Raw genomic sequence first — 14473 nt, forward strand, 5'->3', positions numbered from 1 at the left:
AGACAGATTCAATATGTTTGATCACACATTTGGGCATAGGGAACACCTGCATCAAGTGATTTCTGATGGCAAGCAAAATACTTCAGATCAATTGATGTTTACATGCATAGCTAAGTAGTTTTGTAGTCCAATGATTAAGTATGGAGACAATCTTTTCTATGAGAGATCTGCACATATTGACAGTTAACTTCCTACTAGCTAGAGGGACTCCCAGGTACTTGAAGGGAAAATTCCCAGCCACAAAAACAGTAATGTCCAGAATTTTCTGCTTAACACCGTCACCCCCCCCCCCCCCCTAAAATACACCTTGCATTTGATTAGGCTAGCTTTGAGACCAGTTGCTGCAGAAAAGCTATTGACAGTTTCCATCAGAAGTGTCATAGAAATCCCATCATCTCTAGTGAACAACATCAAGTCATCAACAAAGAATATGTTTGTGATGTATACTTTTTCACACTTAGGGTGGTAGTTGAAATTAGGGTTATCTTGCAGTTTTCTTAGACATCTATGTAGGAATTTCATTACTAAGAAAAGAGCATGGGGGAGATGTGTTCTCCTTGTCTAAGACCCCTCTTAGATTGAAGATACTCACTATGTTGTTCATTTATATTATATCTATAGGAAACTGTTTTGACATATATCATGATCCAAGTGCTGAATTTATGGGGGAAATTCATCTCCCTCATGATATCTTCTAGGGATTTCCATTCCGAAGTATCATAGGCTTTTTGGATATCTAGTTGGATAGTGCATCTAGGTGAGATTTTTTTTCTATTGAAGCCTCTAATTAACTCTTGGGTAATGATAATATTGCCTTGGATAACCTTCCCAGGAATGAAGGCAGATTGGCTATAGTCCACTACAATACTGATAACTTAGCTCAGTCTATTGGTTAGGATTTTTCATATAATTATATACAAGGTGGTGCAGCAGGCAATAGGTCTCAGGTCTTTCATACTCTTAGAACTATGAGCCTTGAGGATCAATGTGACTAGAGCACATTTGATACCTTTAAACATCCTATTTCTATCAAAGAAATCATGGATCATAGTCCTAATATCTGTGCTAGTAACAGACTAAGAGGCTTTAAATAATTTAGAAGTGTATACATCAATACCTTGCGCCTTATTCTCCCTTATGCTCTTCAAGGCAATCTGAATTTGATTGGGTGGTTTATTTAGTCGTCAAAGATACGCAAATGACAAAAATGGACTTGGTTACTCTACAAATTATAAACCAACTTCTAGCCAAACTATCTTTGTTAAGGCTATTGATCAACCAAATAAAGAGAAAGTGAACAAAGTAAATCATGTACATCATCACCCTAAAAAGAGAATTTTTCAAAAGAAATCTTATGTTCCAAGGTATACGAGTAATTTTGTTCCCACATGCTTTTATTGTGGTATAAGTGGCCATACACCTAATGCATGCTATGTAAGAAATTTCAGCATATAAAGTGTCCATTATGTGTGGGTTAAAAAGGGAACTAACTATCAAGGACCCAAAGCACATTAGGTACTGAACAAAAGCAAAATCTTCTAAGCAAAAGTCAACTTTGTGACAAAGGCTTCAAAATCAAATTCACCAATGAGGTAAATCCCAAAGGTACTACAATTAATAATATTTTTAATTTTTTTATTTCATGTGATTTTGGTTTTCCTCAAAAACCTATATGCATATCAAATTATTATCTATCACCAATCATTCCCTTCTTTTTTATAATTTCAAAGGGGGAGAAAGGTGTTATATATTATGTCTGTATATTTTCTTGTCTTAAACTTTTAAGGTACAAATACTCCTTCAATATGATCAAATGTAAAGATTACCAAGCTTCACATATTAAGGGGGAGTTATACGTCTTATGGGGAGAAGAATTCCAGAACTAACAATGCTTCAAAGAGGAATGTTTGTCATCATCAAAAAGGGGAAGAATGTGAAGACAAACTTCTCCATGATCCATGATGAATATGTTTTGATGAAGACAAATCCAATAGAAACAAGAAGGCAAAAATGATCTTCAATGTTAAAGTATCATATTCAAGACCTTGGTTTCTAGCAACTACTTTTCAAGAAGGTAAAATGATAAAGTTTACCTTTACTAAAGTCTTAGATGCTCAAAATGGCCCAACGTCATTCCATAACTTGTCCATACCCATAACACAAAGTCTTAGGCATTTTTACCATTTTCAACTAATGCAAATCGATTTCCATAAGGAAGCAATCGATTTGCACCTGTAGGTTGCCTAAAATTTCATGTTTTCTTCTGTGCAATCGATTTGCACTTGGTGCAATCAATTTATTACTAAAGCTTTTTGAAAAATATAGTCGTTGGCCTTTGTGCAATCGATTTGCACCCGCAAAAATTAGATAAATCGGTGGCTTTTTCAACACCTTTTCATGCGCCACTTCGTGGAACCATTTCATTTTTTCTTGGCATTTGTTCATGATATTTCTTCATATATTTACCATGTTTCAAAAAGGTGTTTTCTACTATAAATACATGAAGTTTTAATTCAAAATTCACCTCTTCCAATCAAACTTTTGCATTTTTCATAAATTCGCATTTCAAACATTTAACCTTCATTCTAGGGATTTTCTACATAACTTTCATATCATTCATAACATAAAATTCTTGAGCATTCTATACTTTTGTAAGTGTGAATCATTATCATTGAAAGAAAAGATCAAGTGTATTGATATATCACTCAAAGTGATAATTACTCTACAAAGTTATCTACTCTAAATCATTTGTATTATTAACATCTTATTTTTCCAAGATTGTTGGAATTAAGATTATGTGATTGAAGTGCTTATTTTTCCATAATTGTTGGGAATAAGTGCAGTCCTACTTGTCCAGGATTGTTGGAAACAACAGAGTGGAAAAGAAGGGATTATTTTCTCTTAGGAACGGTTCACCAAACATATAAATTCATGTTTAACACAGCGGAAACTTATTCAACTGGAAAACATACATCACCAATACATAATTCAACAAAATTAATCCAAAACAATAAAACCAAGTATAATCATAAACTCTAGACTAGCGTCCCTAGTGTTACAATATCAGAGCATGACACTGACGCTAACAATGGAATAACCTATAAGCTATCCTCACCAAAATCAAAGCTGATACTTTTCAATCTGAAAATGACAACATGTAAGGGTGAGTCTCATTCACAATTAACAAATGTTATTAGCTCATAAATAATAATATATCATAAGTACATCATTCACCCAATTGAAACATATTTAGGTTTTCAGACAAGTTTTATCACACAATCAAACACAACATCAACATATAACACTGGAATTCATTCAATCATGTTATAATAATATGCATATGTATGTACTGACACTATACATGTGGTACCAAACATAGGATTAACCCATCCAACTGATCTATTCCTCACCAAATACATCCCAACCGGCACAAATTCCACAGAATGGGAATTATGCCCATCATTTGATCCATAACATCACCGGGATCCATCACCAAAATGCGTATGAATGAATGCACACATATGTCATACTTACAACATCACCGATCCGATGAACAACATCGTCTCACATAACTCAACATAGTTATCACCAACAAGTATGTATATGTATCATGCATCATTCAAAGCAAATCAATCATCATCATACGATCAAAACAATCACCACATGATCACGTTATACACACATTATCAACATTATAATCATGTAGTCACAACATCACCACTGGATCAAAATGAACAATGTCATCACTAATAACTCACCAAAAGCAACACCGAATGATATATTCGGTTTCAACACCATCTACAATTATATCATATATAATTCACACCACATATAACGTCAAAATCACAGTTATATCATTACAACATCACCACATTGTCACATTAACCAAATCATGCACTCAATGTACAAAACACGCCATAAATGAAATAAATCGAGCTTTTCAAAATAAAATCGAGTCACTGCTCGTTAAAGTACTCGGTTACCTTCCCAACGCATAAAACAGCGACCAAAACAGACTTACGATTTGAAAGATATGAATTTTTGAAATTAAAATATTTTTCTAAAAAGCTACAGCGTAACGGGTTACAGAAAAAGCATAACGGGTTACGCCTGACGGACAACACTACCGTAACGGGTTACGGTCCTGAGCATAACCGGTTACGAAACTCAAAAGCTCAATTTTTAGCTATTTTTCACTACTGTAACGGGTTACGGTCCTGAGTGTATCCGGTTACGAAAACGTAACATTACTCGTTATTTCAAAATTTCAGTCTGTAATCGATTACGGCCTATCCGCAACCGGTTATAGACAACCTACAACACAAAATTCAGCATTTTGACAACACTTCACCATTTTAATTCAATTCCAAATCGAGCCAACACATACATGATCACAAAATAGCACAGGATTACATATTATAACACACATATGACATGTTTTATGGGTCATCAAACGTCATACAACTTATCAATCATGCAATTGTATCAAATCAACCCTAAAACCCAAAATTCACAAAACCTAACATATAATTCCATTGACCCGACCAACCTACTCATTCTATACTATCATCTATAACCCAATAATAGAAGTTAATTGGAAGAGTTCCCCCTTACCTTAGCCAAAAACCTTGATTCTTCCCTCTTTCTCTTCTTCTCCTCTTTCACGTGTCTGTTTCTCTTCTCTTCTTTGCTATTCCTCTTCTATTTTCCAATTCTTTTGTTTTATGAAAAACAAAACATAACTTAGCAAAAGGCTTGACAATTTAACACCCCCTCTACTAACCACAACACTTGGCCCAATAGCCCATATTCCATAATTTTCCAGTTAAATCCAATTAAAATACCAAAATTCCAAATAATTAGTTTAAATTCCAATTAAATTAATATATGAAATCATGGGGTGTTACATTGTACAAGTCCTAACTATAGTAAAATCTCTTTCGGGTTGAAAGAGGACTGGAGTACTCTCGAATTTTAAAGGGAACCAGGATACATCGTTGTGTTCTTTATTTTTTTTTGCAATTTATTGCTTTCTAATTCATATGCCAAAGCCAAAAAAAATAAGAACTACTTGAGTCTAAAAACCAGAATTTTTGAAGTACCTAATTCACCCCCTCTTAGGCGCACTCAATACTTACAATTAACATTAGAGCATGTTATAGGTAACCTGCTCTTAAAGATCCAGAGTGGCTTCCACAAATGCAAATCTGGCCTTTAAAGATGGTGGTAGTAATAACAAGCCTCAATTGTTTTGTGGTGAATATTTTGATTTCTGGAAAATACGCATGAAGGCGCATTTAGAAAAGAAGTATGGAAAGATGTTGTAGATGGTCTTTTCTTTCCAAGAACTATTGTTGATGATGTTTCCTCCATAAAGCTCGAAGGTTCATGGGATGAAGATGATGAGAAAAAGGTTATTTATGACAAGAAAGCAATAAATCTTCTCCAAGGTGTTCTTAGCATGGATGAATTATTTTGTATTTTGGCATACACAACAACAAAGGAAATATGGGATACATTGATGGAAACTCATGAAGGAACTGTTGAATTTAAAAGATCAATATTAAACACTTTGAGTTAAGAGTACAAATTATTCAGAATGCAGCCCCAAGAATCAATCCTGGACTTGCGGAAAAGATTTGTGCATTTAAAAATCACTTTAAAGCACTTGGTAAGACTCTTACTATCGATGAACTTAATCTTAAAGTGTTTATATCTTTAACTTGGGAATGGAAACCAAAAGTGTCGGCAACATCCGAGAAGAAAAGTCTATCCAAAATGACTTCCGCGATATTGTTCGAAAAACTTCAAGAATATGAGACGGAACTTGGAAGACTTGAAAAGCGTGAAATTCAATTAAAAGATTCAAAAGACATTGTCTTAAAGACGAGAATCAAACATCATGATAGAAATTAAGAGGATGAGTCCGCTAGTGAAGAAGATGATGATCTTATCAAGAAGTTTGAAAAGTTTCTAAGAAAAGAAAGAAAAGGGAGATCATTAAAAAGGAAGCACCAACAAGGAAGGTTACATGCTCTGAATGTGGAGAAAAAAGAAATGTTAAAATTGAATGTTCTACACTTGAAAAGAAGAATAAATACTTCAACAGAAAGAAGGATAAAAAGTCAAAGAAAGCATATGTAGCATGGGAAGATAATGAAGTAAGTTCATCTTCCGATTCCAAAAGCAAAGAATGTGTTAATCTTGAATTGATGACTTCACACAACTCCGACGATAAAGAAGAAAAGTTTAGTAATGAAATATCTTATTATGATAATGATGCTCTATGTACTATTAAAGAACTACTTAATGAATGTAAGATTTTGCATAAAAAGGTGTCAACCTAAAATAAACAAATTTTGTCTCTTGAAGAAAATATTGACACCGTAGGAAAAGAATTTTGAAGTTGAAAAATAAAATTTTCTTGAAAAAGAAAAACAAAATATTACATGCAAAGAGTGTGATTCACTTTCTTTTCAAATTGTCCAATTGAAAAGAGTTTTAGAAAGATATGAAAAGAGAAAAATTGAATTTGATGATTTACTTAGTCGTCAAAGATACGCAAATGACAAAAGTGGACTTGGTTACTCTACAAATTATAAACTATATTCTAGCCAAACTATCTTTATTAAGGCTAGTGATCAACCAATTAAAGAGAAAGTGAACAAAGTAAATCATGTGCATCATCATCCTAAAAAGAGAATTTTTCAAAAGAAAACTTATGTTCCAAGGTATAAGAGTAATTTTATTCCAACATGCTTTTATTGTAGTATAAGTGGTCATACACCTAATGCATGCCATGTAAGAATTTTCAGTGTAGCAAGTGGATATTATGTGTGGGTTGAAAAGAGAATTAACTATCAAGGACCCAAAGCACATTGTGTATGAACAAAATCTAATCTATTTTGCAGGCTTTCTTGAAGACCACTTAAAAATGTTGATATCTTTATAGTGGTTACTTTAAGCATACAACGGGAGAAATAAACTAATTTTCATATCTAGTTATAAAAATCAAAGGTTTATTTCACAAAAGGAGAATATCTTAAAGGAATAATTTTTGGCATTGGCAAAGTTAGAGTACTAACCTTCACATCCAATTTAAAATGTACTTTATGTTGAAAGACTAAAGCAAAGTCTTCTAAGAAAAAGCTAACTTTGTGACAAAGGCTTCAAAATCAAATTCACCAAGAATGAACTTTTGATAGTATATTAAGTCTCCAATGAGGTAAAACTCAAAGGTAATACAATTAATAATAGTTTTCATTTTTGTATTTCATGTGATTTTGGTTTTCCTCAAAAACCTATATGCATATCAATTTATTATCTTTCACCCATATTTCCCTTCTTTTTGATAATATCAAAGGGGGAGAAAGGTGTTATATATTATGCTTGAATATTTCCTTGTCTTGAACTTTTAAGGTACAAATACTCCTTCAATATGATCAAATGCAAAGATTACTAAGCTTCACATATTAAGGGGGAGTTATACATCTTAGGGGGGAGAAGAATTCCAGAAATAACAACGCATCAAAGAGGAATGTTTGTCATCATCAAAAAGGGGGAGAATGTGAAGAAAAGCTTCTCCATGATCCATGATGAATATGTTTTGATGAATACAAATCTAATAGAAACAAGAAGGCAAAGATGATCTTCAATGTTAAAGTGTCATATTCAAGACCCTGGTTTCTAGCAACTACTTTTCAAGAAGCTATAATGACAATGTTTACCTTTACTAAAGTCTTAGATGATCAAAATGGCCCAATGTCATTGCATAAATTGTCCATACCCATAGCAAAAAGTCTTAGGCATTTTTTCCATTTTCAACTGATGCAAATCGATTTGCACAAGGAAGCAATCAATTTGCACCTGTAGCTTGCCTAAAAACTCTTAGAAAAATTTCATGTTTTCTTCTGTTCAATCTATTTGCACATTGGTGCAATCGATTGCTTACTAAAGCTTTTTAAAAAATATAGTCGCTGGCCTTTGTCCAATCGATTTGCACCTAGACAAATTTGATAAACCAGTAGCTTTTTCAACACCTCTTCATGCATCACTTCATGGAACCATTTCACTTTGTCTTGGCATTCGTTCATGGTATATCTTCATATCTTTACCATGTTTCCAAAGGGTTTTATGCTACTATAAATACATTAAATTTCAATTCATAATTCACCTCTTTCAATCAAACTTTTGCATTTTCAAAAATTCTCATTTCAAACACTTAACATTCATTCAAGGAATTTTCTGCATTACTTTCATATCATTCATAACAGAAAATTCTTGAGCATTCTATACTTTTGTAAGTTTGAATCATTATTATTCGAAGAGAAGATCAATTATATTGATATATCACTCAAAGTCATAATTACTCTACAAATTTATCTACTCAAAATCGTTTGTTTATCAACATCGTATTTTTCCAAGATTTTTGGAATTAAGATTGTGTGATTGAAGTGCTTATTTTTCCAGAATTGTTGGAAATGAGTCCAGGATTGTTGGAAACAAGAGAGTGGAAAAGGAAGGATTGTTTTCTTTTTCTACTTGGTTGGTATAGTTACCTTGCTGTCCAGTATTGATAGAAGCAGGAGAGTTAAGTTTGAGAGGATTTTTCTCATTTCAAATTGGTTGATCATAAGAGGATAGTTCTTGCTGATCGTGTTAGTCTTATACAAGTCCTAACTATAGTAAAATCTCTTCCGTTTTGAAAGGGGACTGGAGTACTCTCGGATTGTAGGGAGGATACATCGTTGTGTTCATTATTTTTTCTTCACTTTATTGCTTTCTAATTAATACACCAAACCAAAAAAATAAGAACGACTTGAGTCTAAAAACCAAAATTTTTAATGTACCTAATTCACCCCCTCTTAGGCACGCTAAATACTTATAATAATTTTATTGAAGAGTTTGGTTAGTCATTCAATAACTCTATCTCCAATAATTTTGAACACTTCAAAAGGTATGCTGTCTGGTTCAACTGGCTTACTGTTACTCATTCTTTTCAACGCTTCCTTTACTATTATTTCTGAATCTGACGGTAATAAGTATGGTTCTAATCCTCTTCTCTAATGTTGAGTCTGATAGAGTCCTATGAGATATCATATCCTTCATTAAATATGTTTTATATTCATCAAATTAGTTCCTCTATTTGATCACTAATTATCAAATAGGTCTCCGTCTTTACCCAACATATATCAAATAAAACTCTACTTGTATTAACAACATAAAAGCAAAAATTTATAAATTTACGATTCTTATTATTTTGAAAAGTAAATGTGTCTAGCGGATATAGAAACTCATGGTCAAAGTAATATTGACAAGAATCATGATGGAGATTCTAATTATGTTGATACTTTTTTTCAAGAAGATCATTAAGATGAAGTAATAGCAGATTCACTTCCTTTGCGAAGTAGTTCTATTCTGGTTACTAACTCTAGCATGTCAAATTCAATGCCCCCAACATTCATGACATGCGACTTTTAGAGCTTGTTCATATAGTCAAATATACTATGAAGTTTTTTTAAGTGAATCATGGGCTAACATGGCCCAGAAAGATGGGGTTGTTGATCTGGCTAAAAACGCTAGTCAAGCATTTCAATTGGGGGTTCAGAGGAGCAAGAACAAGAAGAAAAAGTCTGAGGTGAGTAAAGGATTCAAAGTGGGGGCCTCTAAAGGCTCGACTCACTAATTTCTTTGGTGGGAGATGTCGTTCATGTTGTTTACATTCTTTCTGTTTTAGTTTTCTTTCTCCGCTTTTATTATTTTCTAAGATTTTGGTTTTGTCACCATCCTCTTTGTATTTTTTCTTTCATTTAATATATAGTATTTATTATTAAAAAATAAATATGTTAAGGGTTCATTTGTGACAAACATAAAAAGATGAAAAATTAAAATTAAGAATATTGAAGAAAAGAATAGAAAGTAATACTAAAATATAATGGAAAAGATTGATGAAGAAAATGGTTGGAAGAAGATGAGATTAATACATTTTAATAAAAAAATAATCCCTCCGTCCCATAATGAGTGACCCATTTGAAATAAAATGATGTCCTAAAATGAATGACTCATTTCAATTTTCAATACACTTTTCCCAATTTTACCCTCTATTTAATAAAAGTTTCATCATTTCCAATACATAATAAGGGTATTAAAGTAAAAATATTATTCTCTCTCTTATTTTTTAACTACTTTTTTTAATATTTGTGAAATGGTGTGCTGGGTCACTCATTGTGGGACGGAGGGAGTAGTGAGTTAGTCAATCATATGACATTTGTGACATGTCACCACCATTAATACTGTTGATCCGACCTGAACTAAAATGATTCAAAAAAAAGTTTTGATCTTAATTAGATGACTATAGTCAACAACGTTTATCCTTTAAAGATCATCCCTCCTAGTTGAGTACAAAGAATTATCGATACCTACAAACACTCTGACACTCAAATTAGTGAATGAACAATACAAAGAATAATATTTTTATATTTTAGTGTCTATACATTGATCATGACATTTTTTCCATTTTATAGGAGAATATTCGGGATTTAGGGATCCATAACCTTCTTCTTTGAGATAAGTGTCGACATATTATTCGTCACATAATCTAACGATCTCTATTTAATCACACTAAATTGTAAAACACATTTTAGGACAAAATTTAATATGTTCTCGAGACCTTAAACCTCTTCCTTCTTAAATCATTCTTCCATGATATTTTTGATCCTACCGTCCAATTGTTTAATGAGATTGAATCACTTTACTCTACCTCAATATCTTAATAGACCGATATTCTTTTAACCTCAACCTAAATACTAAGAACAATCATTAAATCACATAAACTAAAAAAACAATCTAAATGTAAAGACACGACGGATCATTAAATTAATAATTTTTTGATTAGCACATGTTTTTCAAAAGACACGACGGTTCGAACTATAATGGTACGGATCAATTCCCGAGTTGTCATATTTTTTCCACATCCCATTTCCCAAACTGTCCTCATTCGATTCATTTGTCCCAACGCACCTAGATCTCAGCAAAATCAACATAAATCAAACCAAAAAATTAAATAAATTAAAAAATTAAGTCAAACTAGAATCTTGTGCAACCATAATTACCACTCTTATATAAACGACCCCATGTGTCTCTCTGTTGTATCATAGCATACACATAACATACATAACATAAGGTTAAAATATTTCAATTTTCATCTTATGGCTATAACAGCCTCTATTCATAATCACCTATCTGAAAACAAAGAAACACTAGGCCAAGAAACCATGGCTGTGTCCAATGTTGGTGGTGGTGCTGATTTTGACCCTAGTGCTCCTCCACCTTTTAAGATTGCGGAAATTAGAGCTGCAATTCCAAAGCATTGTTGGGTCAAGAGTACTTGGAGATCTCTGAGCTATGTTGTGAGGGATGTGTTGGTTGTTGCTGCATTGGTTGTTGCTGCAATTCGGTTTGATAGCTGGTTTTTTTGGCCGGTTTATTGGCCTCTTCAAGGGACTATGTTTTGGGCAATTTTTGTTCTTGGACATGACTGGTAAAAATTTGTGTTTTTGTTTTGTTAATGATTGTGTGTTTTGGTTTTGTTAAGGTTTTGAATTGAATGTTGGTGTTTTTGTTTTGAATAGTGGCCATGGAAGCTTCTCAGATAGCTATTTTGTGAATAGCTTGGTGGGCCATGTTTTGCATTCCTCAATTCTTGTTCCATACCATGGATGGTTAGTGAATTACTTCTAGTAATTTTTTTATTGTTCATTCATTGGCTGAATCTTTTGTTATTTGTTTGTATAAATTGTGAGTTTGTCAGAATTATGATGACAGATTAAATTGTTAATTTACGGGTTGATTCAAACATGTACTAAATTCATGAATTGTAATTGAATAAATGTTTTGTTATGTTTTTTCAGGAGAATTAGCCATAGGACACATCATCAAAACCATGGGAATGTTGAGAAGGATGAGTCATGGGTTCCGGTATGTGAATTAAATGCTTTTATCTGATGTTTTAAATTTATTTAACTGGTTAAAGTTTTTGGAGATTTTGTATAGATTAATTGCAATTTAACCATTACAAAATAAATAATGATTTGAGTTTTTAGATATTTGGTATAGATTAATCGTAATTAAACCCGACAAAATAAATAGAGACTCTATTCGATAATGATTTAAGTGTGACAGATATATTTTAAGATTCTATTAAGTTACCGTTAAATTTTGAAATCTTTGCAATAGTCCATCTTACCTGCGCCGCCGTAACGACGCTGATTATAATTTATGTAGCTTTGGAAGTTAGTAGTTAAGATGTTTATTAAATTAATTATGTGCACCTTTTTTGTGTCATTATCTTAGTTGACAGAAAAGGTTTACAAGAGTCTTGACAGCATGACAAAGTTTGTGAGATTCACTGTGCCTTTACCTATGTTTGCATATCCAATTTATTTGGTGAGTGTTTTTTCAACTATTTGGAAAATTCTATGCAGTTGAAGAATCAGGTTTTAATATTGTGATGTGAAATTTCATATTTTTCATTTCAGTGGAGAAGAAGTCCTGGAAAATCAGGTTCTCACTTTCATCCAGATAGCAACCTGTTCTCACCCAATGAGAGAAAGGAAGTGACACTTTCAACAGTGTGTTGGTTTCTCATGTTTTCTTTTCTTCTATATTTGTCTTTTAAGACTAGTCCAATTCTAATTCTCAAGCTCTATGGAGTTCCCTATTGGGTAAAAACTTACCCTTACACTCTTTATCTTTAAAAAAAAAATTTCGGTCGTATTTGCCAAATTCGCCAATAGTTCGTACTCATTTATTCTCATTTAAATTATTTATCGTATCTGCATTTTCACGAGACAAAATTGATTATAAATGTATAAGATTTTTGACATGTATGTTTTTTTATGTAAAATTTGTGTATCATATTCTTATTTTGAACAATTGCAGATATTTGTCATGTGGTTGGATTTTGTCACATACTTGCATCATCATGGTTATACACAGAAATTACCATGGTACCGTGGCCAGGTAAAACCATTCTCATTCAATTAACCAACTTCAGTTGTTAATTTAAATTACATTATGTTCTTATTATGCATCTAAAAATTCATTTTCATATGATTGCTCATGTATTCAATTTAACAGGAATGGAGTTATTTAAGAGGTGGCCTTACAACCGTTGATCGTGACTATGGTTGGATTAATAACATTCATCATGATATCGGCACGCACGTTGTTCATCATCTCTTCCCTCAAATTCCTCATTATCACTTGGTTGAAGCGGTAATTTTTTAATCGAATTTTCAAAATTGTATTTTTCTAAAATAAAATTCATATTCAATTATGTTCGTAATACCTATTCAGACAAATCCAATAGTATTAGTCTGATCTCTTCAACTCAGATCGATCAGACTGTTGTATCGGATAGTTTTTTATAGTTATTTTCACTATGCGAAATAAACACAATTTTTGAAATATATTGTACCTACTATTAAACTCACTCAATATTTTTTTTCATTGCAGACAAAGGCAGCAAAACCGGTATTTGGAAAATATTACCGAGAGCCAGAAAAATCGTCACCAATTCCATTTCATCTAATAAAATACCTAGTACAAAGCATGAAACATGACCACTTTGTAAGTGACACTGGTGAAATTTTGTTTTATCAATCTGATCCAGAGCTGAACAAGAATCACCATGACTAAGTGACATATTACTATCTACATTTTGGAGTTGTGGTTTCATGCAAGCTGTTACACATGACTTTTTGTCTACTTTATAAGAGGAATGAACCTCTCTGGCTTGTTAGAAAGAATAATATTTTTACTTTTTTTTTTTGGGTTATTAGTGACAATGATATACTTGTTGCTTTAATGGGATAACAATATATTTGAAATAAATGAAATATTTGTGTAATAAATATTGAATTGTCAGTTTCATCTGAACATCACATGGGGAGTTTAAATCAAAATGGTGAAGTGATTTGTTTCATTCCTAGCCATTCTCTTGGGTATAATTTTGTGGTTTGAATTTGCATGTCATATTTGCTTTGCGTAACTTTGTGGTACGATTTGTGTAGGTCCAACATTTTTCATTCTCACACGACATCATAGAAATATAATTAATATCAATCATTTGAATGAAATATAGGCGAGATTACAAACAACTTTTTATTTTGACATTTATTTATAATGATTGTTTGAATGATTTTTGTATACATTTATGTCCGTTATTTCTTTGGTTCATATAAATAAATAATTCCTTCTTACCACAATGAATTCAGATTTGAATAAATTAGTTTTTGAAAATGAATGATATATTTTGATTTTTAATATATTTTTAAATTTTTTTATTATTAATTAAAATTTTATTATTTTCAATACATGATAAATGATATTATAGTAGAAATATTATCTATTTTACTTTTAAATATTTTTCTTAACAAAATACAAAATGATTATCTGATTTAATGATTGTGGA

At 32.1% G+C, this 14473-nt stretch overlaps 1 protein-coding gene across 1 annotated transcript; it reads left to right on the forward strand.

Annotated features, from left to right (window-relative positions):
- Window positions 1-11096: 11096 nt before the first annotated feature.
- Window positions 11097-13963, forward strand: LOC131639719 (omega-3 fatty acid desaturase, endoplasmic reticulum-like). Its single transcript, XM_058910186.1, has 8 exons — window positions 11097-11539; window positions 11631-11720; window positions 11910-11976; window positions 12352-12444; window positions 12537-12722; window positions 12940-13020; window positions 13138-13275; window positions 13516-13963. Exons 1-8 carry the CDS (start codon window positions 11208-11210, stop codon window positions 13696-13698), a joined length of 1170 nt encoding a protein of 389 aa, XP_058766169.1. The 5' UTR covers window positions 11097-11207; the 3' UTR covers window positions 13699-13963.
- Window positions 13964-14473: the final 510 nt, after the last annotated feature.

Source organism: Vicia villosa, unplaced genomic scaffold (assembly GCF_029867415.1).
Source record: "Vicia villosa cultivar HV-30 ecotype Madison, WI unplaced genomic scaffold, Vvil1.0 ctg.002746F_1_1, whole genome shotgun sequence".
Classification (NCBI taxonomy): Eukaryota; Viridiplantae; Streptophyta; class Magnoliopsida; order Fabales; family Fabaceae; genus Vicia; species Vicia villosa.

Coding starts and splice junctions, on each gene's coding strand:
- LOC131639719 (XM_058910186.1), top strand. CDS start 11,208: ATGGCTATAACAGCCTCTATTCATAATCACCTATCTGAAAACAAAGAA. Junction 12,723..12,939: donor TCTATGGAGTTCCCTATTGG/GTAAAAACTTAC, acceptor GAACAATTGCAG/ATATTTGTCATGTGGTTGGA. Junction 13,276..13,515: donor ATTATCACTTGGTTGAAGCG/GTAATTTTTTAA, acceptor TTTTCATTGCAG/ACAAAGGCAGCAAAACCGGT.